The sequence below is a fragment of the Pseudochaenichthys georgianus genome, chromosome 16 (genome assembly GCF_902827115.2).
Source record: "Pseudochaenichthys georgianus chromosome 16, fPseGeo1.2, whole genome shotgun sequence".
NCBI classification, from domain to species: domain Eukaryota; kingdom Metazoa; phylum Chordata; class Actinopteri; order Perciformes; family Channichthyidae; genus Pseudochaenichthys; species Pseudochaenichthys georgianus.
This window is the reverse complement of record NC_047518.2, coordinates 37,597,186-37,620,065: the sequence shown is the minus strand read 5'-3', so window position 1 is coordinate 37,620,065 and position 22,880 is coordinate 37,597,186. Positions and strand designations below refer to the sequence as shown.

Below are 22,880 nucleotides of genomic sequence, written 5' to 3'. Positions count from 1 at the left end.
TGTTATGAATTCGAGGAAAAAGGTAGGACCCAAATGCAGAATACAAAAAAGGTAAAAAGGTCTAGGAACAAAAAGCAAGCTTTATTTAAAAAAAAAATCTGATGAACATGACATGAACATCATGGCATGAAACAAACAGGTAGCACATGGTAGCAACAAAGCAAAATCTGACCGTGACCAACATGGAGGGAAACAGGAAAGAAAATGAACCGACAAGGAACACAGGGGAAGACAAGACTAAATACAAAGAGGGGTAATCACAGGACAAGACACAGCTGGGCAGGGGAGGCAGAAACACTAGGGGGGCAACAGGTGAACACAATCAGACAATCAGACACATGAGGGAAACCACAGGAAGGAAGACAAGACACAGGGAGAACAGAATTTCAACATAAAATCATGACAAGACAGACAACTAAGATGTGACAGAAAACTAGGATTGTGACACAGATCTGTTGGAGGTAATGCTATCGGGCTGAACTATGTTCCCCTGCATCACATCTCATCTTTGACACACTTTGTGGCAGGGGGAGACTGATCACATCATCATTTACATATCAAATTAACCCATATTTCTCCTGGCCTTTGTCCACACCACACCTCCACATAGAGATCGCTACAGTCTCTGATTAACGACCCATTGTTTGCAATTGATGATTAGATCCTGCACAAAGTGATGACTTTATCTACCTTTTCAGTGTGCTGCATCAAACATAATCATGACGCAGTATGCTATAATCAGTCATCTATCTTTTAATGCAATAGCACGCTGCTGGTCAGCAAAGGGGGCAGTGGCACCTCAAGGTCTCCACGTGTACAAGTTGACTGATGTCTGTTGTTTCTGCGTCACCCTCCAAGAGTGCAGCGGGCTTATAAAGAGGAACTCACATAGACTCTCAAACACACTCAATTGTTTCCCTCCTCTGAGAAGAACAACAGGTATGTCTGACATTTAATTTGCATCACTGGTAGAATCAAACAAAAATAGCGGCATGCTTAGGACACGGACAATAACACTTTTAAAAAACTGTCCTCAAGTTTCTATGCAAACCCTTGCTGATACCTAAGGGGATTTGTTTGTTAATATTGATGACTGAGTGTCACAAGGAGTAAATATGGTTGAAAGTGTAATTTTGTACCTTAAGTCTGGATAATTGTATTTGTTGTTAATCATTACATCGTAACGGCACGTAAATGGGGCTGTCCAGCCGCCGTGGTGCTGATGGGAATGCGCTGCTTTTTGAGACAATAAATTAGTCATTTTGTATCCTTGACTCATTACACTTTAAAAAAATATATATTGTTATAACCCATAGCCTGTCTTTTTCTTCCTCCATTCAGAAATTCCCAGCCAAGATGAGACTGTACCTCGTAGTTGCCATGCTGGTGCTGGCTTTGGCCGCATTCACACGTATGTCTCGGGTTAATTTAAGAAAATAAACTCCAAGCTACGTTTCCGTTCATGCTGTGTAACTTTTTCTGTTTCTGTTCCAAACCTGCAGAGGCTCAGGATGCGGAGGCGGCCGTCTCTGGGATCACAGAGATGGGCCAGAGCCTGGCAGACAAGGCCAAGGCAACCTTTGAAGACATCAGGACCAGCGACATCATATCCAACTCACAGTAAGCATGCATGCACGCACACGCTCTCTCTCTCACACACGCAATCTCACACACACTACACACTGCACACACACACACACACACAAACACACACACAAACACACACACACAAGGAGGCGGAGGTGGAGGCGACCGTGGAGGAGAAATTCGCTGTGTTCACAAACCAGATGGGTGAGATGGGCAAGAAACTGGCAGACAAGGCCCAGACAACCTTTGAAGGCATCAGAAGCAGCGAATTTGTTGCCAGCTCCCAGTAAGGATGCACGCACACGCTCTCTCTCTCACACACGCGATCTCACACACACACACACACACACACACACAAACACACACACACATGTAATGCTCGTTTTTGTTGTTATCCTCCTCAGGACCTGGTTGGAGCAGCAGTTGGAAAAGATTAAGCAGAAGATCGGTGAAATCAACCAGTAAAATGGTCCCTGTCTCCATCCTAAGACCCCCCCCCCCCCACCTCTGACCTCTTCACACATTGCTCTGCTGACCAGACACAATATCTATGTTGCCTCTCTGTAAAGAGATGTTTTTTTTTTAATATAATTTAAGCTGTGTTTCAATGTTCACATATTCTGTTTAAGCGTTAGTAATTTTCTATAGGAACAGATGTACTGAACTGTGAAATAAATGAGCAGTTGTTGTGGTCTCACACAGAGTGGCCGCCTTATGTTATACAAAACACTGCCAGTCATTTCTAATTGTTTTCAGATTTATGAGATTGTTATATAGTTATTACTACATTTATAATAAGGGTAAACAACTCATTGAGGGGCTAGGGTTATACTCAAATGACCTGACTCAATTATAATTTCAGTTTTCTAATTATATAGATACACATTTGTAATCTTTAGACATTGTAAACCTTATGGCAGACGTACAACACAAAACACTTGTAGATTTATTTCTGTATTTATTTGAAATATTACTGTTTACAGACAGAACATGCTGTTTGAATACAAGCTGTTTTTAAAATAAACTCTTACATTACTGAATAAACAGTCCATATTTACATGATATAAAGGCTAGCAAACAAAAATGTTAATGATTATCAAATTGGGGAAAACCATCGAATCTAATGGCAATTTAAAAACAGTTGGAATAATTTTTTTATTTTTATTTATCCTTTATTTATCCAGGAATGTCCCATTGAGATACAAGATCTCTTCTTCCAGGGAGTCCTGACCACATAATCACAAATAAAAAGAGGCCTTGGCTGGATTCAGATGTAAACCATTTCCAGGCTTGCAGTCAATCATCTAGACATGTAATCAGAGGACAGTGTTATATGAAACCTAGATTCATACATATGGCACTAGAGAATTTATCTATAATGATATTAAAGTCTAATATGAATGAGATTTGTTTCTTCATTTTATGAGAAAAGTGCTGACATGTATGATATTACTTTCTTGTTGACAACCCAAAGCTGTAAATGGATATTGATGAAGTAGAAGTCTTTGCAAATTAGCCGTAGCAAAAGTTCATTTATTTTGTCACATCTAGAGACATATATGATAAAAAAACTCTTGAATTCATAAAAACTTTCCACTTTCTGATCACAACGGGATTTAACGTTTGACCAATTCAAATAATAAATAACTTAGATGAATAATTCATTTGATTACTTAATCCTAAAGTCAATATCATCCCTGAAGCTGATTACTTAACCAACAGAAGCTTCTGGTAGGTAAGAGTTGATTTGTGTCAATATCTGGTACCAAAGGGCAAGTGCCAACATGGCTGCTTTTCAGGCATTTCACAACTCCCGGGCTAAAGTCACTGTTTATGCCGGGTTAATGATCCACCAGTTGTCCTAGTTTAATGAATCCAGTTTCTGTGAAGAGAACAGAGTGACAGAGGTCAGCAGCTGCAGAACAGAGGTCACAGATTATGATCATATTGCATCAGATGAGTGGGAGGAAATCTACTTGAAATCCATTTGGGGTCAATTTGTTTTAATGTCAGGGAAACTGCGACTTCTTGTTCAGAGAATAGACAAAGTTTTCTCTTCAAATGGTGGATAAGTTGGTGTAACACATCGACTGTGTAAACTGATTAAAGCAAATTGACACTGAGATTAAAGAAGTGTTTTGTCTCCACTCAAAGCTGGAATAAAAACCGAGATGTGCCGATATCATTTTTTTGATTAATTGACATTTTATTCTAAGCGAAACCCAATCCGCTTTACTCTCAAGTACAGTTGTATCTCTTTTTAAAATCTACTGTTTTAGAATAGCTTTTATATGATTTTATACTTCCGTTTGTTTTACTCTCTGTGTTCTTTAGTGGCTGTTTTTAAGCTAATTTTATTCTCAGTGTTTCAAATCAAATCAAGTTTTATTCATAAAGCATATTTAAAAACGATGTTTGGTCGAGCCAAAGTGCTGTACATGTAATAAAAGCACACTACAATAACATAAGAAACAAAAATAGAAAAGACAAGAATTTACAACAGACATATAAAGACAAAACACAGAGAAATGTCAGGTGTCATGCTCAGCTCTGACTAGAAGGCCAGAGAGAAGAAGAAGTGTGTCTTCAGTGAAGACCCCTAGGGTCTGGGCCAACCTCACATGGAGGGGCAGACTGTGCATATACTGTGTTTATATTAATAAGTCATGTGAAAGCAGTTAAGTAACTCAGTTTGAAAGAAGCTATATGTTCATTGTTATTTTTATTTTTTAAATGTAAGTGTATATAATTTTGTTTGTCATTATAAAATGATTTGTTGCATAATGGAAGGATACTCTTTTTAAACTCACAAATATACACTGGAAAAAATGCTTCTCCAAAAACAAGTAAATATATAATAAAAACAAGGTGTTTTCGCTTTTAATAAATGAACAAATCTGCCAATAGAACATTACATTACATTGCATTTAGCTGACGCTTTTATCCACAAGTACAAAATAGTAAAGATGGGATAATTAGATAAATTAGATGTTGTATTTAGCTGGGAAAACTTATTTTTAACTATATTTGACCAGAATTTGGGAATTTGTACCAAAAAAAGCCAGAAATGCTTAGACATTTTCAGTTTTCTGATGTAGTTGGAGATTTCCTATAAAATAAGATGTGTTTAAGAGACTTTGACTTAAAAAGATGCCTTGTCTAAAAACAAGACTTAAGTTATTAAGTCTTATATCAAGGGTAACGACATATTCTGTCTAGAAATTAGACAAATATACTTGGGAAAGATTTTACATTTTTGCAGTGTACAGCAAAGCACAGATGTTCAAAAACATAACACACAACCTAATAACAGGTCAACATTCAGATTTGTTTACACAGCTGCGGGATCAGGTTTGTAATTCTAGTTGTGAACTCTAATGTCGACACGAGTGTTGATTTGTTTTCATTCATAACACGCAGCGAGCACAGAGCGGAGTAATGAGAAGATTACATAGACTTTGAGGTGGACCCTGCCCAACAGAAACGCTTGGCTTGGCTAAACAAACTTTTATCAGAGACAGAGACTTTGACTGGCCTGTATACATAAGTGTGTTGAGATATCTGATCCAAAGGGCGCTCGGGCAGTTAGTGAACTCAGCTAATGTTGATCTTGAAAAGACATCAAGAGTTCAGGATCTGACATTAACATTGTAACACAGATAACATTTAGCGGTGAAAAGAGACATTATGAACCAATCTAGGTTTCAATGAAATCATGTATTTTTGCAAAAAATTACATAAATAAACTCTCTCTCTCTCTCTACATTTTTTTAATCCATTTATCTTCACATGTATATAATAATGCATTTCATTATTTGATTAAAGTCTTAGAGACACAAAGATAAATCCCTTTGCGCGTGTTGGAAATACTTCAGTGTTGCTTTGCTATCTCTCAGATTCTGTCAATAAAAACACAAAAACAACGTGTTGAAGGATTATTCGCTCTGGCCAACGTACACGCGGTTGCGGTGACCTAATACAAATAAAATGGCTTGATAGCACTTGTATGATTCAACTTCTGTTGACCAGAGCCAAAGGAAAGGTAAAGATACACTTTGCCACTCATTTGTACCTTGCTGCGATGATTATTCGAACAATTAGCGTTAAAATCGGGAATTGAATTTGATAAATTGATGTTTTGTTGCTTAAAAAGGAGCAAAACTGATAGAAAACCTTTTTTAACATAATGTGCTCATAACAAAACGTTTGTAGTTGTGACATGTAGTTGAGGTTGTTTAAATGTGCTATATAAATAAATAAAGATTGAGATTTGAACTTGACTATTTCAGCATTATTGAAATAATATTACGCCTTCTGACGGTTGTGTTTCTCATGACAGATGCATACCAAAGAGCTTGTGTTCGGCCTCATCTTACTAATGCAAGGTATGACTTTAAAAGTAACTATTCTAGTCATTCAGTCCTTTTATTTCTGAGCTTGTCCTGACAAACATCCTCCTCTGCAGCATGTGGACCTCTTTTGGCAAAGACAAAGGCTCCAAAACAACCCGACTCTCCAGGAATACTGCAGTGGCTGGCGGAGAAATTCAGGTATCATCCTCACTCTCACCGTCATTAATGCAAGCAATTTGGACCCATTTTAAAGATAATATCTGAATTGTTAACATTTTTCATGGTCTCTGTGTACTCGTGCATCTCATAGGGAAGTCAAAGCTACAGTCCAGGGTTATATGGGTCCATTTCTGGGCTTGCTTTTAGCTTACTACGAAGACCACATCCAACCAGTGACTGACAGCTGCTTTCAATGGGCCTCTAGAGTGTGGGAGAAGATCCATCCAACCATTGACAACTACTACATGCCAGTGCAAGCAGCTAATCCAACGGATACCGGGACAAAACGAAAGAATATCTGGCAATAAATGAATATTCTTACCACATTACGAATCTGTATTTCTTACCACTCGATCCTGAACATATCATAAGATTGCACTGCTGGTTCTGTCCAACATGTTAAACTTGTTGTTTAAGAGTGTATTGTGCTGAATGGACACAGTTTGTCATGCAAAAATGCACCTTGGCCATTACACGAAACATAAATGTAGCACTTAAAAGGTATAGCCCATTCAAAGCTAATGCACCAACATCAAAGAAAGTAAGTCTTTCTTGAAGTGAATGAACTGCGGATGTTTGTTTGTTATGGTTTTATTGCACTTATTTAAAGTCACAGGATTTAATGTTCTGGGAAAATATGCAAAGAAAGAGAGGTAATAAACAAATACAGAATAAAAAAGCTATCAATCATTGTAAAAACGGTCCCTAAAATCACTTTGCATGGAGTCGATTTCAGGGAATTAAGGTGAAAGGTGAAGGCAGTAATCCCAGCATGCATTGCTCTGGGTACAGTACAGTGTGTCTAGACCTGTCCTGGTTGATTTACCTGCTGACCATTTCCCTCTGATCTATATCTGAGCAGGCATTTTAAAGTGAAAAAATGTTGGTAAGCTCGAGTTAATTTACTAAAAAATATTTCTTTGCACTGACAACAATACCTAAGCTGCCTTAAAAGTGTTTCGTCGATTTTGACTCACATGCACCATGAGGTTTTGCAAACACTCCACTAATGCAGTATTATCAGCAGGGCTCCAAGTGCATGCCACATGAACATATGAACTTAGGCTGGAGAAACATTGCATAACCACTGACTCATATTTCAACATATGATTTGGGGAATATCATGTACAATGGACTTTGTGTAGGTGAACATGTGTGTTTGTGTGAGTGCTCATGTGCACGTGTGTGTGTAGGTGTGTGTATGCTCATCAGATGACGTTTGTTTGCAGTCCCCCCCTATATCATCCTGTCCAGATGTGAGCTCCCAGTTACAGACAACTCGCTTTCAGAGAACACTGTCACTTCTTGGACTTGTACATCCAACCCAACCGCAGGTAACGTCTCTTTTTACTGCAGCTTTTATTCTGTACTACATTTAGGTATCTGACTTTTGCATTCAGCTTTATGTTGATTGACAAAACAGAGTTCCTTTAAATTGTTTTATTTTTCTCTTTTGTTTCAGACATGAATGCAAAATACACTTTGGCCCTGATCCTGGCTCTGCAGGGTAAGGCACAAATACCAATGTGATCTGAAGAATTGTAGTGTATGGATTGGATTTTTTAATTGAAGCTTAACCACTTTGTGACCGTGTAAAAAGTAGAACATATCAACTAAAACACAGAGAAAGATTTCAAGCGATGAACATGCTTCTGCTTTTCTTGCATTGTGCATATAATTGTGTTTTGTTGCAGTACTTAAAAAGACACTTTTGCATGGCTTGCTACTGCTCTGATTTATCTGTAAGATAAAGATTGATTTTTAAATAACACACTGAATAGTCAAAGAAATCTGTCATTGAATTGACGAAAGGGAAAAGCCAAGATATGCAAAGCAGCTCCTCCAAAGCAGGATTCCTGAATAAACTTAGTATCTCCTGATGCTCTTTTGACTTAAATTCATCTGGTTTTGATTTTGGCAACACTGGTCCTATCATAACAGTCCAACCATTCTGATTTCCTTCCAGTCTCCATGAGCCTGTGTGAGGTTGCCCAACCATCCCAGGAACTTGTTGAGAAGTATGATGGCATGAAAACTGTCTTCTACAAGAGGCTGCTGAACGCTTTCAGCAAAGTGAAGGCTGCCGCTGCTCCCTTGATGGAGAATGCCGGAAACAGTGAGCATGTCCAGACTGCCAAGGAGTACTTTGATGTCCTGCAGACTCAGTCCCAGGTTCAAGCCGTCGTCAATGTTGCCAAGTAAGTTTTCAACAAGGAATTTGCTTCCTGTGAAGACCCTGTATTATTAACCAAAAAAAGGACAGCTTTTCTGAACTGCTTTTAGTTTAAAATCCATATCCACTACAAATATGCAGTGAATTCCAAAATGAGATTTCTCTACTAAGATACTGAATGGCTCTTCTTATGAGTTTTCTTTAAATAATCTGTCTTCCCTGACTTGCAGCGGCATGGCACATGAGCTATCTCCCCTGGTGGACCAGGCCCGTTCCGCACTGCTGGGTCTGTACGAATATCACTTGCGCCCCCAAGTTGGAGACCATCTGAGCCACGCCATCGACTCCATCAAGACCTACCTGGACGAACACATGCCCGCAGTGTAAAGAAGAGCAACTGCAGCTAGCCTCGTGTCAGCAGCCTGTTAGAGATGATAGATCATAGAAACAAACACATGTTTATGCTGAGAAGAGCAATGCACAATGCAAAAAATACTATCTTTTTGAGTTTCAATCAGGGTGAACATCCCCTATGCTAACTGTGCATGTTAAGTGTTTGATACACTGACCAACGTGTCTGTGTGACTGTGTATGTACATGTGTGAGTGTGTTCATTAAAATGAACTGGAAACTATGCAAAGTGTGCTTCTTCATCATGACATGCAACGTTTACTTTCACAGTTGATATCATACAGCTTCACTTTGAATATAATGTATTTTGTTCATAGGGACCAAGCATTTTAACATAGTTCAGATACAGAGCATGACATTTAAAATAGTTTTCAATACCGAACCCTAGTTTGTGGCGTGAGCTATAATATATTATTTTAAGAGTAGAATAATTGTTTTAGACTCCACTAATCACGGGGTTGTACTATGCATTTCATTTCAAATGAAACAATTAAATATATTGCTACATACATGCAGATCATTCAATCAAACATTATGGAGCTGTTTTGTTTATATCATCAGCTGCCAGTTTGATACTATTGGTACTGTCATATACGATGAATGATGAGATAAAGTTGTCTCACACTTTGAACTGTATTTCTAACAGGTAGCTCAGGCTCAGTTTTGGGCAAATTTAGGCAAACTGTGTTTAAAGAATTTTGAAAATCAGCAACATGTTTATGATCAAACAACAAAACCACACAGATTATTATTAATATAGAAATAAATAGTTGAAGACAATTCATCAGTGTGATGACAGTGAACTCAATGAGCCATTTTGAAGAATGGCCTGTTTAGTGAGAGCAGCAGAATGAACTCATTCTTATTTTCATCTCATGCCTCAGACCATTTTTGTATTGGATTTAGATTTATCCCTACTGTTTTAGTACAGATTTCAAGACATGACACCACACACTGTCATTGTCGGCAGTGTCATTTTGCAGCTTAATATCAACCGTAGCGGAGTACATTCATCACAGCATTGAATGAGCTGGATTCAATCAAAACCACAATCTCTCGAACAGTTTGAATCCCACCGTCAGCTGTCCTCAAAGCGCCCTGAGTCCCCAGGTCCACGGCAAACATGACATGTTTACTCAGGCCTGGATCAACACGTAGAAACGTAGAAAATGAGGTCTTAAAACCCAAAACGTGAGATCAAAGCTGAGACTTCACTGTCTTTGTAATAAGAGATGCAATAAAGAGAACAATGCTGGTTTGGAAGTTTGTTGATTAGAGGATAAAACAATGTTCTTAATTCATGGACAAATTATATAAGACTTTTGTAAACTTGTGGTCCAGAGGTGGAAGAAGTACTCAGATATTTTATTCAAGTACGAGTAAAAATATCACAGTGTAGAAATACTCTGTGACAAGTATAAGTCTGGTATTCAAATGTTACTTAAGTACAAAAGTATAACAATCAAAATGAACTTAAAGTCCCAAAACTGAAAAGTACTCATTATGCAGATTGGCCTTTTTTAAGAATAATATCTATTATATTGCTGGATTCTAATTAATGATCCATTGTGTAATATGGACATCATTTGTATCTGTTGGGGATACCTTTAGAGATTCTTAAAATGAACTTTCAAAGTCACAAGAAGCTAATCTTGTCAAATAAATTGTGAGTGAGTAAAAAGCACAATATTTTCTTCCACATGTTTTGTGGATTATAAGTGTGAAGTAGAATAAAATAAAAATACTCAAGTAAAATACAAGTACCTCACAAATGTACTTAAAGGTGGGGTATGTAATTTTGGAGAAACCAGCTCAAGTGTGCTAGAATTTGAAAATACACAACCGGATAAAATCTGCCCCTTCCTCACAGAGCCCCTCCTCCAACACACGCGCACATGACCAATGAGGGCTCGAGATAAGTTTGTGCACAGATGGAGGCAGGTAGGCCATCCAGTTACTTTAGCCGGGCCGGCTCAAATGATTGGTCGTGCTTTTTACAGTAGCCTAGAGATGACATTTTTTGTATGTATTTATTGTCAACGTTTTTAATATATTCATTGCTATCGGGATGTGAAGAGCATTCCATGGAATATAACAAAAATTATATCTGAAATAAATTACATCGGCCTACCCCACCTTTAAGTGAAGTACTTGAGTAAATGTAGGGGAGACCAGGGACAGTTGCAACAGTTTTTGGGCTTACCCCAATAAGTAAAAAACCATTTACAATAGGATAGCCATTTTGCTATAGTATTATCAATATGTCAGCTACTGAAACAATGTATTTAAGATGTTTTTATGAAATAAGTACAGGTTGGAAAATGTATTTTTTTTTTTTAACTCAACTGTTACAACTGTCCTTGTGTACAGGGACAGTTGTAGCACATGCCACGCATGGTTTTTCACACTACATGACAAAAAAAATAGGGAAAGCTGTCAAATTCTAAAGCAACAAGATTTTAATGGGGTTTCACCATACATACAGTCTATGGGTTTCACACATCCTCCATCAAACAATGAACAGAACTTAAAACAGAACACCAGAATTAATCAGATTCACAGTTGTGGCAGGTGTAAAAGGCACTTCCATCTGTGCAGTCCTTGTGTGCTCAGGCTTTACAGGAGCAACACTGCAGCCAGATCTCCTTGGACCTGGAGTAGCTCTCCAGGCACACAATGCAGTATTGGGCCTAATCTTCATCAGATGAGTCCTGCACCTTCTCCTTCTTGTTGTTTTTTTTTGTTGTTGCAGAAATTGATTTTTGTCTTCGCTTTAGACTTCTTTGCGTTAGATATTTTTTTCTCAGCCTCGAGTAGATTTTTGTATAGGAGTGTCTGTGAGGACAGCAGTTTCTCTTGTTTTTCTCCCCTTTGTGGTCAGCTTCCTTGGTCCAGCTTTTGGATGTGGACGGACATGGGTGAGAAAATATTTCACTTGTTTGTTCACTATAGGCCTCAATATATGTGATCACTTACTTTTCTTTTGTTCTGTATAGATAGTCTATTCTACCTTAATTATGTAGACCTACCTCCTTTGAGCTGAGACCATAATATAAATCAGCTGCCTCCATCAGGTAGTCTCTCAAAAGCATCTCCTGCTCTGTTGAGAACACTTTCTTTGGTGTCCAGTAGCCTACTCTTGGGTGTGTTTGTGATCCCTGACTCTCCAACCTCAGCCTCTTTGTATGGAACCGGTACAGGGTGACATGGCATATATCCAGGGACTTCCCTGAATGATTTGCCCTTCTCAACTTCATGTGAGGACCTCTGCAGCAGAGCAAGTGGTACTCCCCTGTCTGTCTTCCTCTTTCTGACATTTGGCATACTGTAAACACACACACACACACACACACACACACACACACACACACACACACACACACACACACACACACACACACTTTAGGCCTACTGTACAGTATGTTATTCTGTTTATGTTTACAGGGACAATGCACACCAATCAACAATACAACTGTATGCTTGAATGAACAATTAATCATTCAAGCAAATGAGCCATCATTGTAAATGTGCCATGTTACAACCGTCCCAGGACCACCAGTCCTGCCTGATTGCTAGCTTGACCCATATTTAGCTAGTTATATTTGTAGCTTACAAAACAGTGATTCTAATAATACTAGTTTTGATTCCTAGACATTTGAACTCAAGACAGTATCCAAAAATACATCATATAATTGTAGTTAATATTTTACCTCAGAAACACACTTTTGCTGATATCTTACGCGAGAAATTCAAACGTGGCTACTTTTTTTCTCAGCGATCTTACCATCTAACGGCTAGTGATGTGTCGGTCGCGAACGAGCCGGCTCAAACAGCCGGCTCTTTTAAGTGAAAGACGGGAGCCGGTGTTATGCCGTAGGTTGAAGCCTTGCCGTGGATTGAAGCCCTGTTCGCGGGGACGCGCAAAGGTGACGTAATCGCCTGTGTTGAGCGTTCGCCTTATTTTCACCCTTTTCAAAGCTTTTTTCTCTCTTTTGAGTGATATATCAGATTAAACAGCAAACGGCTGAATAAATAATGTGCATACAATTGCGAGGAGGCTCGTTTTAAGGACACGTTTTTCAGATCTGTCACAATCTTCGTATTGGAATAAATTTACGTTTTTGAGTGTATAGTCCCACTCTGTTATATTCCTCCTTCCTGCAGAACAGACAATGACAGGATAATATGTGATTTGTCAATAGTCCTATTTCTTAAAACCTTCTCTGTTGTTTAAGTGTCTGATAACCACGAATAGTAAGCAATGATATAACAGTAATGATATCAGACACTGTGTTATTTTCAATCAAGCCTAAAAATTATGTGTTCAAACTGGCTTCACTCACTTGAATTGCTCCTTTGAATATCATTTTTATATATCCCTACTCAACACATGTTTGTATTGTAATGCCACTCCTATTTTTTTTCAATTTATTTTAAGGTGACATTGAATGCTTTGAAAGGTGCCCTAAAATAAAGTGTATTATTGATCTTGTATCTGTGCCTCTATTACATTACATTTAATTTTCTATCACACTATTAATGTTCCTTATTTTAGACTAGGTTAATCCTGGTGTCAATAGGGAAGATATGCACTGTTCTCTACATAACATGTTCAGAGCAGGTATTTCTCCTGCCGGATTTGGAACCCCCCCTTTATCTTTGTCCAGGATAGTCACAACTTCACCAAAATCACACTGGTGCTTGCTGTTCCCCTCTAGTTTGTGCTCACAAAAGCATTTCACTCTGGGCCCAGCAGGTACAAAAATAAAGAGGGGCTTCAAAATCCGGCAGTGCAGTTGTTAGAGCTGCCAGATTTGGAACCCCCCCTATATCTTTCTCCAGGATAGTCACATACTCACCAAAATCACACTGGTGCTGGCTGTTCCCCTCTAGTTTGTGCTCACCAAAGCATTTCACTCTGGGCCCTGCAGGTCAAAAACTAAAAAGGGGCTTCAAAATACGGCAGACCAGGTGTTGGTGCTGCCAGATTTGGAACCCCCCCTATATCTTTCTCCAGGATAGTCACAGACTCACCAAAATCACACTGGTGCTGGCTGTTCCCCTCTAGTTTGTGCTCACCAAAGCATTTCACTCTGGGCCCTGCAGGTCAAAAACTAAAGAGGGGCTTCCAAATCCGGCAGTGCAGTTGTTAGAGCTGCCAGATTTGGAACCCCCCCTATATCTTTCTCCAGGATAGTCACAGACTCACCAAAATCACACTGGTGGTGGCTGTTCCCCTCTAGTTTATGCTCACCAAAGCATTTCACTCTGGGCCCTGCAGGTCAAAAACTAAAAAGGGGCTTCAAAATCCGGCAGATCAGGTGTTGGTGCTGCCAGATTTGGAACCCCCCCCTATATCTTTCTCCAGGATAGTCACATTGTCACCAAAATCACACTGGTGCTGGCTGTTCCCCTCTAGTTTATGCTCACCAAAGCATTTCACTCTGGGCCCTGCAGGTCAAAAACTAAAGAGGGGCTTCCAAATCCGGCAGTGCAGTTGTTAGAGCTGCCAGATTTGGAACCCCCCCTATATCTTTCTCCAGGATAGTCACAGACTCACCAAAATCACACTGGTGCTGGCTGTTCCCCTCTAGTTTATGCTCACCAAAGCATTTCACTCTGGTCCCTGCAGGTCAAAAACTAAAAAGGGGCTTCAAAATCCGGCAGATCAGGTGTTGGTGCTGCCAGATTTGGAACCCCTCCTATATCTTTCTCCAGGATAGTCACATTGTCACCAAAATCACACTGGTGCTGGCTGTTCCCCTTTAGTTTGTGCTCACCAAAGCATTTCACTCTGGGCCCTGCAGGTCAAAAACTAAAATGGGGCTTCAAAATCCGGCAGATCGGGTGTTGGTGCTGCCAGATTTGGAACCCCCCCCCTATATCTTTCTCCAAGATAGTCACAGACTCACCAAAATCACACTGGTGCTGGCTGTTCCCCTCTAGTTTGTGCTCACAAAAGCATTTCACTCTGGGCCCTGCAGGTCAAAAACTAAAGAGGGTCTTCAAAATCCGGCAGTGCAGTTGCTAGAGCTGCCGGATTTTGAAGCCCCTCTTTATTTTTGTACCTGCTAGGCCCAGAGTGAAATGCTTTTGTGAGCACAAACTAGAGGGGAACAGCCAGCACCAGTGTGATTTTGGTGACATTGTGACTATCCTGGCCAAAATGACAGGGGGCGCTTCAAAATCCGGCAGCTCTAGCAACTGCACTGCCGGATTTTGAAGCCCCTCTTTATTTTTGTACCTGCTGGGCCCAGAGTGAAATGCTTTTGTGAGCACAAACTAGAGGGGAACAGCAAGCACCAGTGTGATTTTGGTGAAGTTGTGACTATCCTGGACAAAGATAAAGGGGGGGTTCCAAATCCGGCAGGAGAAATACCTGCTCTGAACATGTTATGTAGAGAACAGTGCATATCTTCCCTATTGACACCAGGATTAACCTAGTCTAAAATAAGGAACATTAATAGTGTGATAGAAAATTAAATGTAATGTAATAGAGGCACAGATACAAGATCAATAATACACTTTATTTTAGGGCACCTTTCAAAGCATTCAATGTCACCTTAAAATAAAATTGAAAAAAAATAGGAGTGGCATTACAATACAAACATGTGTTGAGTAGGGATATATAAAAATGATATTCAAAGGAGCAATTCAAGTGAGTGAAGCCAGTTTGAACACATAATTTGTTAGGCTTGATTGAAAATAACACAGTGTCTGATATCATTACTGTTATATCATTGCTTACTATTCGTGGTTATCAGACACTTAAACAACAGAGAAGGTTTTAAGAAATAGGACTATTGATATCATTACTGTTATATCATTGCTTACTATTCGTGGTTATCAGACACTTAAACAACAGAGAAGGTTTTAAGAAATAGGACTATTGACAAATCACATATTATCCTGTCATTGTCTGTTCTGCAGGAAGGAGGAATATAACAGAATGGGACTATACACTCAAAAACGTAAGTTTATTCCAATACGAAGATTGTGACAGATCTGAAAAACGTGTCCTTAAAACGAGCCTCCTCGCAATTGTATGCACATTATTTATTCAGCCGTTTTCTGTTTAATCCTAATATATCACTCAAAAGAGAGAAAAAAGCTTTGAAAAGGGTGAAAATAAGGCGAACGCTCAACACAGGCGATTACGTCACCTTTGCGCGTCCCCGCGAACAGGGCTTCAATCCACGGCAAGGCTTCAACCTACGGCATAACACCGGCTCTCGCCCGCGAACGAGCCGTTTTTTGTTTTTTTTGCGGAGGGATCTAGATCGGCATGAAGGCACATTATGCAATGTGCAATGCTCACATTATCCCGCTTATTACACATACCATTTCTATGTCTGGACCGCTGCGTAAAAAGGAGGGTTTCTGCCCTGTTACTTCTCTTCTTACTTCTATAAGAATAAAACACGGAGGACGGAGATCTCTTTTTTGTCCCCTCTTCTCCCCGCTGCAGCCTAGCAGCAGCTCACATAATCAGCCCCCTGCAAAAACAGCGCTGGAAAGAGCAAATGGAGCGAAATGAGGCATGGCTAAAATGCAGGATCTTTTTGGTATTTTGAAAAAATATATATATTACAGTAGCCCCTTTTTTTAAATAGTTTTTATACAAGCAAGTCAATGCATTCATTCGGTGGTATCAGAGAGTTACACGGGTCTGTAAATGCAATGAAAACAATTGGCCACAGCAAATCATTTATATTAAACATGTAATTTTTTGTTTTGAATACTTCAGTACAAAGGATGTATTGAATAATTTAAGTGATATATGTGTACACATATAAATCATTAGTCAAAACAGCGCTACATTTGATTTAATTAAAAGGTATAATATGTGGTAAACTGAAGAGCCCTTTGGGAGCCGAAAGAGCCGGCTCTTCTTGGTGAGCCGAGCCAAATGATCCGGCTCACCAAGAAGAGCCGGAATTCCCATCACTAATAACTGCGCATGTGCAGAGTGAGTGTCATCACTCTAGCTTGTTTGTGAATGGAGATATTGAACAACCGACCCGTGTTGCAACTGTCCTTGGTCTCCCTACTTAGTTTCTTTCCAACATTGTCTGTATATAAAACAGTGTCTGCTTTTTACAAGCACAACTTCAAAAACAAACATTATGGAACTACATTGTGAACACATGTTTTGCGGCAAACGGCATACTGTAAGTGAAGTGATAAAATCAAATGCAATATACTTTGACAAATTCAGATAATATTTCCTCACGTCCCACTGTCTTTTCATTTGAGTGTGCTATGAAACATTACAAATACTGGAGACCTAGCTCTGGAAATAGGAAACAAATGAAGCCAGACGGAGCTAGACAACTCTCTATTTCAGCCAATCAGCTAAAGGTGGCGTAATACTCCTACACAGAACAGGGGGAAAGGCCAAGGAGTACAAAGAGAGAAGCATCAGAGACGGTAAATCTATTTATTTATATGTTAACTGAGAGTTCAGTTGAAATATCAACAATCGTTTACAAAACCTATGACTCCACCTTTAACAACAGCCAACAATATCCTCAAGGCTTCAAACAGAAAAATCTATAAAAAATTAAATTAAATTAATGAATTAATGAATGAATGAAATAAAAATACTTTTTTTTGGTTATGGTGTGATAAACAAGGTATTATAAGTAATAAAAACGAAATTAGAGTTGTACGACCACACCACAAGCACAATTAAAAATAATAGTAATATAAAACATGACATTTTAGGCGCCTTTTCTAACAAATCATGTGGTCAAACAGTTGTTGCTACATTAAGAAACCCCACTGATAGGAAACAGAGAAGAGAGAACATTATAATTAACCCCGAATAAACTTCCATTAAAACAAGCAAGGTGTCTTTTAACTGCAGACACATAAAGATAATCTATCTGGCCTAACTATTTCATAACCTGAAGTCGCAGGATGACGTGTTCAACACTCTAGACTCAGGGTCGCCTTAATAGGACTTAGGACTATTGTAATGTGGCATGAACGCATCACCCCTTATGCAACTCACAAGAGCTCCTCACTGAGGTTATTGACAGGGCAAGGTGTAAGCTGCTTTGATTAACTAATGCAATCAATGTGAAATATTTGATCTGAGTGAATTCAAAGTTTGCATCACACACAGTGACCTGTAACCTGATGATCCCCCCACCTCCCCTTCAGGCCCTTTGCTCATAAGTCCCAATCAGTGGATTTTGATTATGTTTCAAGCCTCTTTCTATTCTTTTATTCACATCCGTGTGTTAACACAGATGTCTGTTTAATCAAGACACAATGGCACACAAACTCCCACATTAGCACTCCAGACAACAGCGCAGGTTTATCTATCCCAGAGTGCACTTTGGCTCCGGGAGCGACAAGTCAACACGTCCACGCTCCTATATAAACAGGCTGGGACAGTGGAGCCTTTTACTCAGTTTTCTGGAGAGAAATACAGTAAGTAACCACATTTTGACTTCACTTCAAACATAGGATAGACTGCAACTGTATTGGAAAAGCATGCATGTTGTGTTAGATATGAGAACATTTGAAGGCAACTGAGTGTTTTAGGAATAAGATGCATGTTCAACAGGATTTAAATGGGAACAAACTTGTATTCTTATGCTAGAAGAGTGAAAAATATGCTTCAGTCAAAGACAGTGTTAATTACACACATGGAGAAATGTATGACAATGTCTCACCCTAGTGGATAAAGTGCCGTAAGATTTACCCTGTGTCTTCTCTCCTCACAGCTACGAGTGACACCATGAATAAGCTGCTGGTCATCACCGTGCTGGTTGCACTCCTCGCTCACAGTAAGCCTTTTATCAGATCTTTAAATTACATTCAGAATAGGATGTATCTGAGATGGATAATATGGACAGTTCCATCCCACAGGCCATAAGACTGTTGAACACCTGAACTTTTGAAAGAACATCTATAACATTCATCTGTTTGCAACTTATATCAACATTCCAATTACTTTTATACATAGACTATTCTGCACTATTTCTATTATATTATATGTTATTTATTTATTTACTTGCACTATTTCATCTGTGTTATTGTGTTGCACTGTTGGAGGAGCATGTGACCTAAGATGTTCATTGTCATAACTACACTGTAGCTATGTACAAATGACACAGGTCCTTGATGTATTTCTTTCCTGATGTAATGTGGCACCCTTTGACACCTCTGACCTGTTTTGTGCAGACGCTGAGAGCTTCCGTGTGTCGAGGCAGGCTGAGGACACGGAGGTGGTGGTGGTGGTGGAGGAGGAGGTGGTGGTGGTGCCAGAGGAGGTGGTGGAGGAGGTGGTGCCGGAGAAGGTGGTGCCGGAGGAGGTAGTGCCTGAGGAGGTGGTGGAGGTGGTGACGGAGGAGGTGGTGCCAGAGGAGGTGGTGGAGGAGGTGGTGCCGGAGAAGGGGACTATGGCCAAGTTCACAGACAGTGTCAAGGCTTACTATTCCGGCGCTGTCAACACTGCCAGTGAATACCTGGAGAAAATCAAGGGCCTGAAGCTGGAGGAGAAGGCAAAGTAAGAGAGCTTAAAAGTCCCCTATTATACTGTTTTTCAGCCATATAGGTCTCAGATATATACAAAACATGTCTCTGAAGTGTTTGGCTCGAAATACCAAACAGATCATTGCAGCATCCCATAATAAGGAGGATGAAAATAAAGAGATATTTGGTTAAAAATAACACAATGGTGCTCTAGGAGGAGATGCAGGTGATCAGGTGGGGGAGCCAAAATCTGATCAGCACATTTTCAGACAGGTTTTTATATAAATGGATCAGGACAAAAAGTGAGCGAATCTTTTTTCCTGAAACTTTCAGAGTCTCTTTCCACAGAGGGGACACATGTTGTTGTAGAAGAGACGTGAAAAAGTGGGGACACATGTTGACGTAGAAGAGACATGAACAAGTGTATTTTGCATAATAGGTGACCTTTAAATGCAGAGATGGCAAAAGTACACACATCCTTTACTCAAGTAGAAGTACAGATACTCATGTTTAATAATACTCTGGTAAAAGTAGAAGTACTGACTAAACTTCTTTACTCAAGTAAAAGTAAAGAAGTATGGGCCTCGAAATGTACTCAGTAAAAAGTACCCAAAACTATAGTACCAACTGTTTTATAGAGTACCTGACCTCCCTTTATATAAATAGAACAATAATCGAGTCGAGTTTTCATTGGTCCCTCTTCTTTAGAGAAGACCAGGAAATGATGGATACACGGATTGTGTTAAAATCAATAGGCACCCAATGACTCTGAATAATAATGATCACGCCACCAAACGCAGATTCAAACTAAAGTAACCAGCCTGTTTTGAAAATGTAAGAAGTACAAAGTACAGGTATTTGTGTTAAAAATGTAAGAAGTAAAAGTAAAAAGTCGAAAAAAAAAAAGGACTTAAGTACAGTAACAAAGTATTTGTACTCCACTACTTCCCACCTCTGCTTAAATGCAGATTCTGATGCTGAACAACTAAAGTATTGATTTATATTTACTGTGTTTCCCACAGGAACCTTTACACTGAAACCACCAACGTCGTGACCACCTACGCTGGAATCATGCACGACCAGATTTACCACAGCATGTACCAGAAGTAAACAGAAACTGATTTATCATGTAGCCTTTCTGACAGCATGAGGACTTTCCACAAGAAAGGTCAAAACGTCATCTGAAATGTTAAGCTTTTTACAAAATGGACTTCCTGCTCTCTGTGGCGCTTACTCAGGCCACTGTACTGCTCCTATATGATGGTAACCACCAAAAGAGGAATGTAATCCTTGGAGAAAACAACAGCTTCCACAGAAGAACAAGAACAGAACCAGTTGGAGCATCTGGAGTCAACTTATCATGTATCAACAGCATTTTCCATGGGTGGAAAACAAACACGTATAATTAAACAATATATCGCCACCTATGGGTTTCTTTTCAGTTATTTCACCTCTGAAAAAGTGTCATATCTTGAAATAAAATATTTATACAACACAAACTGGTGTCTCGTGTGGATAAATGATAATTAGGTTTTAAATTGTGCATATTTCTCATATCCCACTCTGGCTTTTCATTTTTATCTCACTGATGGAAAGGATCACGTGATTTTGTCTGAATAAATGTGCAATGAGTGCTTTTATCAGCCGAGGCCGCACCAGAACAGACGCTTGTGTTGCAAATTAATAATGGATGAAAAGGAACAACATGTAAAATGTGAGCGCGGAGAAACTGACAGAGATGCAAAAACATCAAAGACTGAGAGGTTTCTTTCTGTTGATTCTGACAAGTAGTGATGCAGGACTGCTGTGATGTTTTAATTAGTGCATACATCTGAAACATGTGGCTTGTCTGAAGCTACAACCAACACCAACAAAGGATTACAAACACCATCTTTTTCATTTGTTCCCCACATGATGTATAGGGTTTCAGACAGACATAGGACAACAACCATTACTGTTACTTTACAATTCATTGAATAATCATCATTCAGATATACTGTAGTGACACATACAGATCTGTGCGTTTGCAGCCCTGTTGTTATATAAATCAAAGTGAGATGATTTGGACTGTTTGCTTGATATCAGTATTTGTGTAAAATGTATTTGATCAACAGCTGACTGCTACCCCATCTGGCTTTGACACGAAGGTTATTTCATCTGAGGGAATCTGCAGCTGCTGCAAAACAGAGAGAAATTCACGCATAAATCATACAGCGAAGAGAAGGAAATTAAACATGTGGGTCTGGCTTTTTACAAAATGTGTTTCATTTGATTCTAATGTCAGTTTTGATTTGGGAGCATTTATGTCTCTAATAATTAATTAACACTTTAAGAGCTTACCCACTTAAAATGGATGGTACTTGAAGTGTGTGTATACAATAATATGTGTTCGTATACCTGAATCTTTAGGAAGGTAGGTATCAGGTCATTCTGATCTTTGCAATCTCATATAAGAGCGAACGTCCCTCAACTTACATCAACATATTAGGACTTTCTGATGTCTGTTTCGATGTAGATAACTCATTTATGAGATTTCACAGATCTTTTATTTGAAACTCTACATCAGAATGTCCTAATATTCTCTGAATGAATATCTGGGGTGGCTTGCTATCAACCTGAAGTGAAATGAGTCTTTGATTGTGGACAGTTTTTTATATATTGTTATCTAAAAATAGAGGGACAATTGTCAGGGGTTTGGTAGGAAATAGGACGCAAACGCAGTTGATCGATAAATAGATAGATAGATAGATAGATAGATAGATAGATAGATAGATAGATAGATAGATAGATAGATAGATAGATAGATAGATAGATGGATTCTATCTGAGTACCATCATTTGTACTTCAGTCAATAAAAAAACTGAACGTGTGAAATGTTAAGTGTTAAATGTTAAATGTTTAAGGGTAACTGAATAATAATTCAAGAAGTCATTATTTATAAAGTGGAAGAAAATATTTTCCTAAACACTTGAGGGGGGAAGAGAATACTATTATCAGATATTATGGTTTCCCAAAAGAGCAGCAGAGCTGTGCAATCTGTGATATTTTAAGACATGCCTTTAATATTGCATCATGGTCAAATATTAACTTTATAACAGCAGTGGGTATAATATCTCCACTCTTATCTTCTTCATCATTACTGTTAGGGAAATAATTGTCCTAGACTCCTAGATATGACGTGCATGAACAACCCTGACGTCTGTTATTTCCTTTAAGGAGAGAGGCTGCTTCAGCCATAATGTTGTTGTTCCCATTCTATGACCGGGCCTAGGTCACAGATGGTCTGTTGTTGTGGGTGCACTGGGACACTTCCTTCTCGGTGTTTGTGGACTCCAAGGTGTGAAATCTTCGAGGTCATAAGTGTCAGACGCAAGTAACTCAGTGTTCCCAACTGTTTAGGCTATCTTCTCAAATATGTTGATTACTCTCTGCGAAACCAGTTAAATGGGCTAACGAGAGAGAGGCGCTCCAGATTTGACGTGGCAACTCTCCCGTGCAGTCAGACCGCGGCTGCTGTGACTTGGGATGTGAATTCTTCGGCCGAACCTCCTAAATAAACCATCAGTGTTTGACATCAAAGCTCCTGCTCTTCCCGTGTCTCCTTCATGAGTCGGTGACTCCCACTACATTGCTACACAGAAGTTTCCCCC

The 22,880-nt window shown here is 39.2% G+C and overlaps 4 protein-coding genes and 1 long non-coding RNA gene across 6 annotated transcripts; 4 read left to right on the top strand and 1 right to left on the bottom strand.

The window, feature by feature from the left end:
* The first annotated feature begins 827 nt into the window (after window positions 1–827).
* LOC117460284 (apolipoprotein C-I-like) lies at window positions 828–2,993 on the top strand. Its single transcript, XM_034101600.2, has 4 exons — window positions 828–939; window positions 1,342–1,411; window positions 1,503–1,620; window positions 1,992–2,993. The coding sequence occupies exons 2-4, from the start codon at window positions 1,357–1,359 to the stop codon at window positions 2,050–2,052; spliced, it is 234 nt and encodes a 77-aa protein (XP_033957491.1). The 5' UTR covers window positions 828–939; window positions 1,342–1,356; the 3' UTR covers window positions 2,053–2,993.
* A 2,571-nt stretch (window positions 2,994–5,564) lies between these two features.
* On the top strand, window positions 5,565–6,484 carry apoc4 (apolipoprotein C-IV). Its single transcript, XM_034103207.2, has 4 exons — window positions 5,565–5,629; window positions 5,927–5,972; window positions 6,053–6,137; window positions 6,250–6,484. Exons 1-4 carry the CDS (start codon window positions 5,594–5,596, stop codon window positions 6,464–6,466), a joined length of 384 nt encoding a protein of 127 aa, XP_033959098.1. The 5' UTR covers window positions 5,565–5,593; the 3' UTR covers window positions 6,467–6,484.
* An 899-nt stretch (window positions 6,485–7,383) lies between these two features.
* On the top strand, window positions 7,384–8,965 carry apoa2 (apolipoprotein A-II). Its single transcript, XM_034103206.2, has 4 exons — window positions 7,384–7,492; window positions 7,621–7,665; window positions 8,125–8,356; window positions 8,562–8,965. The coding sequence occupies exons 2-4, from the start codon at window positions 7,623–7,625 to the stop codon at window positions 8,716–8,718; spliced, it is 432 nt and encodes a 143-aa protein (XP_033959097.1). The 5' UTR covers window positions 7,384–7,492; window positions 7,621–7,622; the 3' UTR covers window positions 8,719–8,965.
* A 2,213-nt stretch (window positions 8,966–11,178) lies between these two features.
* On the bottom strand, window positions 11,179–12,649 carry LOC117461379 (uncharacterized). Of its 2 annotated transcripts, none has more exons than XR_004553693.2 (2): window positions 12,527–12,649; window positions 11,179–12,067 (listed from the first exon to the last, which is right to left on the bottom strand). It is a non-coding gene; the product is annotated as an uncharacterized lncRNA (long non-coding RNA). The 2 variants fall into 2 exon arrangements; XR_004553692.2 differs by having other exon boundaries at window positions 12,453–12,540.
* A 5,423-nt stretch (window positions 12,650–18,072) lies between these two features.
* apoc2 (apolipoprotein C-II) lies at window positions 18,073–20,655 on the top strand. The gene is made up of 4 exons (XM_071206169.1): window positions 18,073–18,183; window positions 18,480–18,542; window positions 18,940–19,264; window positions 20,253–20,655. The coding sequence occupies exons 2-4, from the start codon at window positions 18,494–18,496 to the stop codon at window positions 20,338–20,340; spliced, it is 462 nt and encodes a 153-aa protein (XP_071062270.1). The 5' UTR covers window positions 18,073–18,183; window positions 18,480–18,493; the 3' UTR covers window positions 20,341–20,655.
* The last annotated feature ends 2,225 nt before the right edge of the window (window positions 20,656–22,880 follow it).

What these genes read in the sequence shown, in the direction of transcription:
- apoc4 (XM_034103207.2), top strand. Translation starts at nt 5,594, where the DNA reads ATGATTCAACTTCTGTTGACCAGAGCCAAAGGAAAG. An exon ending in TGACCAGAGCCAAAGGAAAG is followed by an intron (nt 5,630 to 5,926) that starts GTAAAGATACAC and finishes TTCTCATGACAG; the next exon opens with ATGCATACCAAAGAGCTTGT. An exon ending in TGGCTGGCGGAGAAATTCAG is followed by an intron (nt 6,138 to 6,249) that starts GTATCATCCTCA and finishes TGCATCTCATAG; the next exon opens with GGAAGTCAAAGCTACAGTCC.
- apoc2 (XM_071206169.1), top strand. Translation starts at nt 18,494, where the DNA reads ATGAATAAGCTGCTGGTCATCACCGTGCTGGTTGCACTCCTCGCTCAC. An exon ending in GGTTGCACTCCTCGCTCACA is followed by an intron (nt 18,543 to 18,939) that starts GTAAGCCTTTTA and finishes TGTTTTGTGCAG; the next exon opens with ACGCTGAGAGCTTCCGTGTG. An exon ending in AAGCTGGAGGAGAAGGCAAA is followed by an intron (nt 19,265 to 20,252) that starts GTAAGAGAGCTT and finishes TGTTTCCCACAG; the next exon opens with GAACCTTTACACTGAAACCA.
- apoa2 (XM_034103206.2), top strand. Translation starts at nt 7,623, where the DNA reads ATGAATGCAAAATACACTTTGGCCCTGATCCTGGCTCTGCAGG. An exon ending in CCTGATCCTGGCTCTGCAGG is followed by an intron (nt 7,666 to 8,124) that starts GTAAGGCACAAA and finishes ATTTCCTTCCAG; the next exon opens with TCTCCATGAGCCTGTGTGAG. An exon ending in GCCGTCGTCAATGTTGCCAA is followed by an intron (nt 8,357 to 8,561) that starts GTAAGTTTTCAA and finishes CCTGACTTGCAG; the next exon opens with CGGCATGGCACATGAGCTAT.
- LOC117460284 (XM_034101600.2), top strand. Translation starts at nt 1,357, where the DNA reads ATGAGACTGTACCTCGTAGTTGCCATGCTGGTGCTGGCTTTGGCCGCA. An exon ending in GGCTTTGGCCGCATTCACAC is followed by an intron (nt 1,412 to 1,502) that starts GTATGTCTCGGG and finishes CCAAACCTGCAG; the next exon opens with AGGCTCAGGATGCGGAGGCG. An exon ending in GACATCATATCCAACTCACA is followed by an intron (nt 1,621 to 1,991) that starts GTAAGCATGCAT and finishes TATCCTCCTCAG; the next exon opens with GACCTGGTTGGAGCAGCAGT.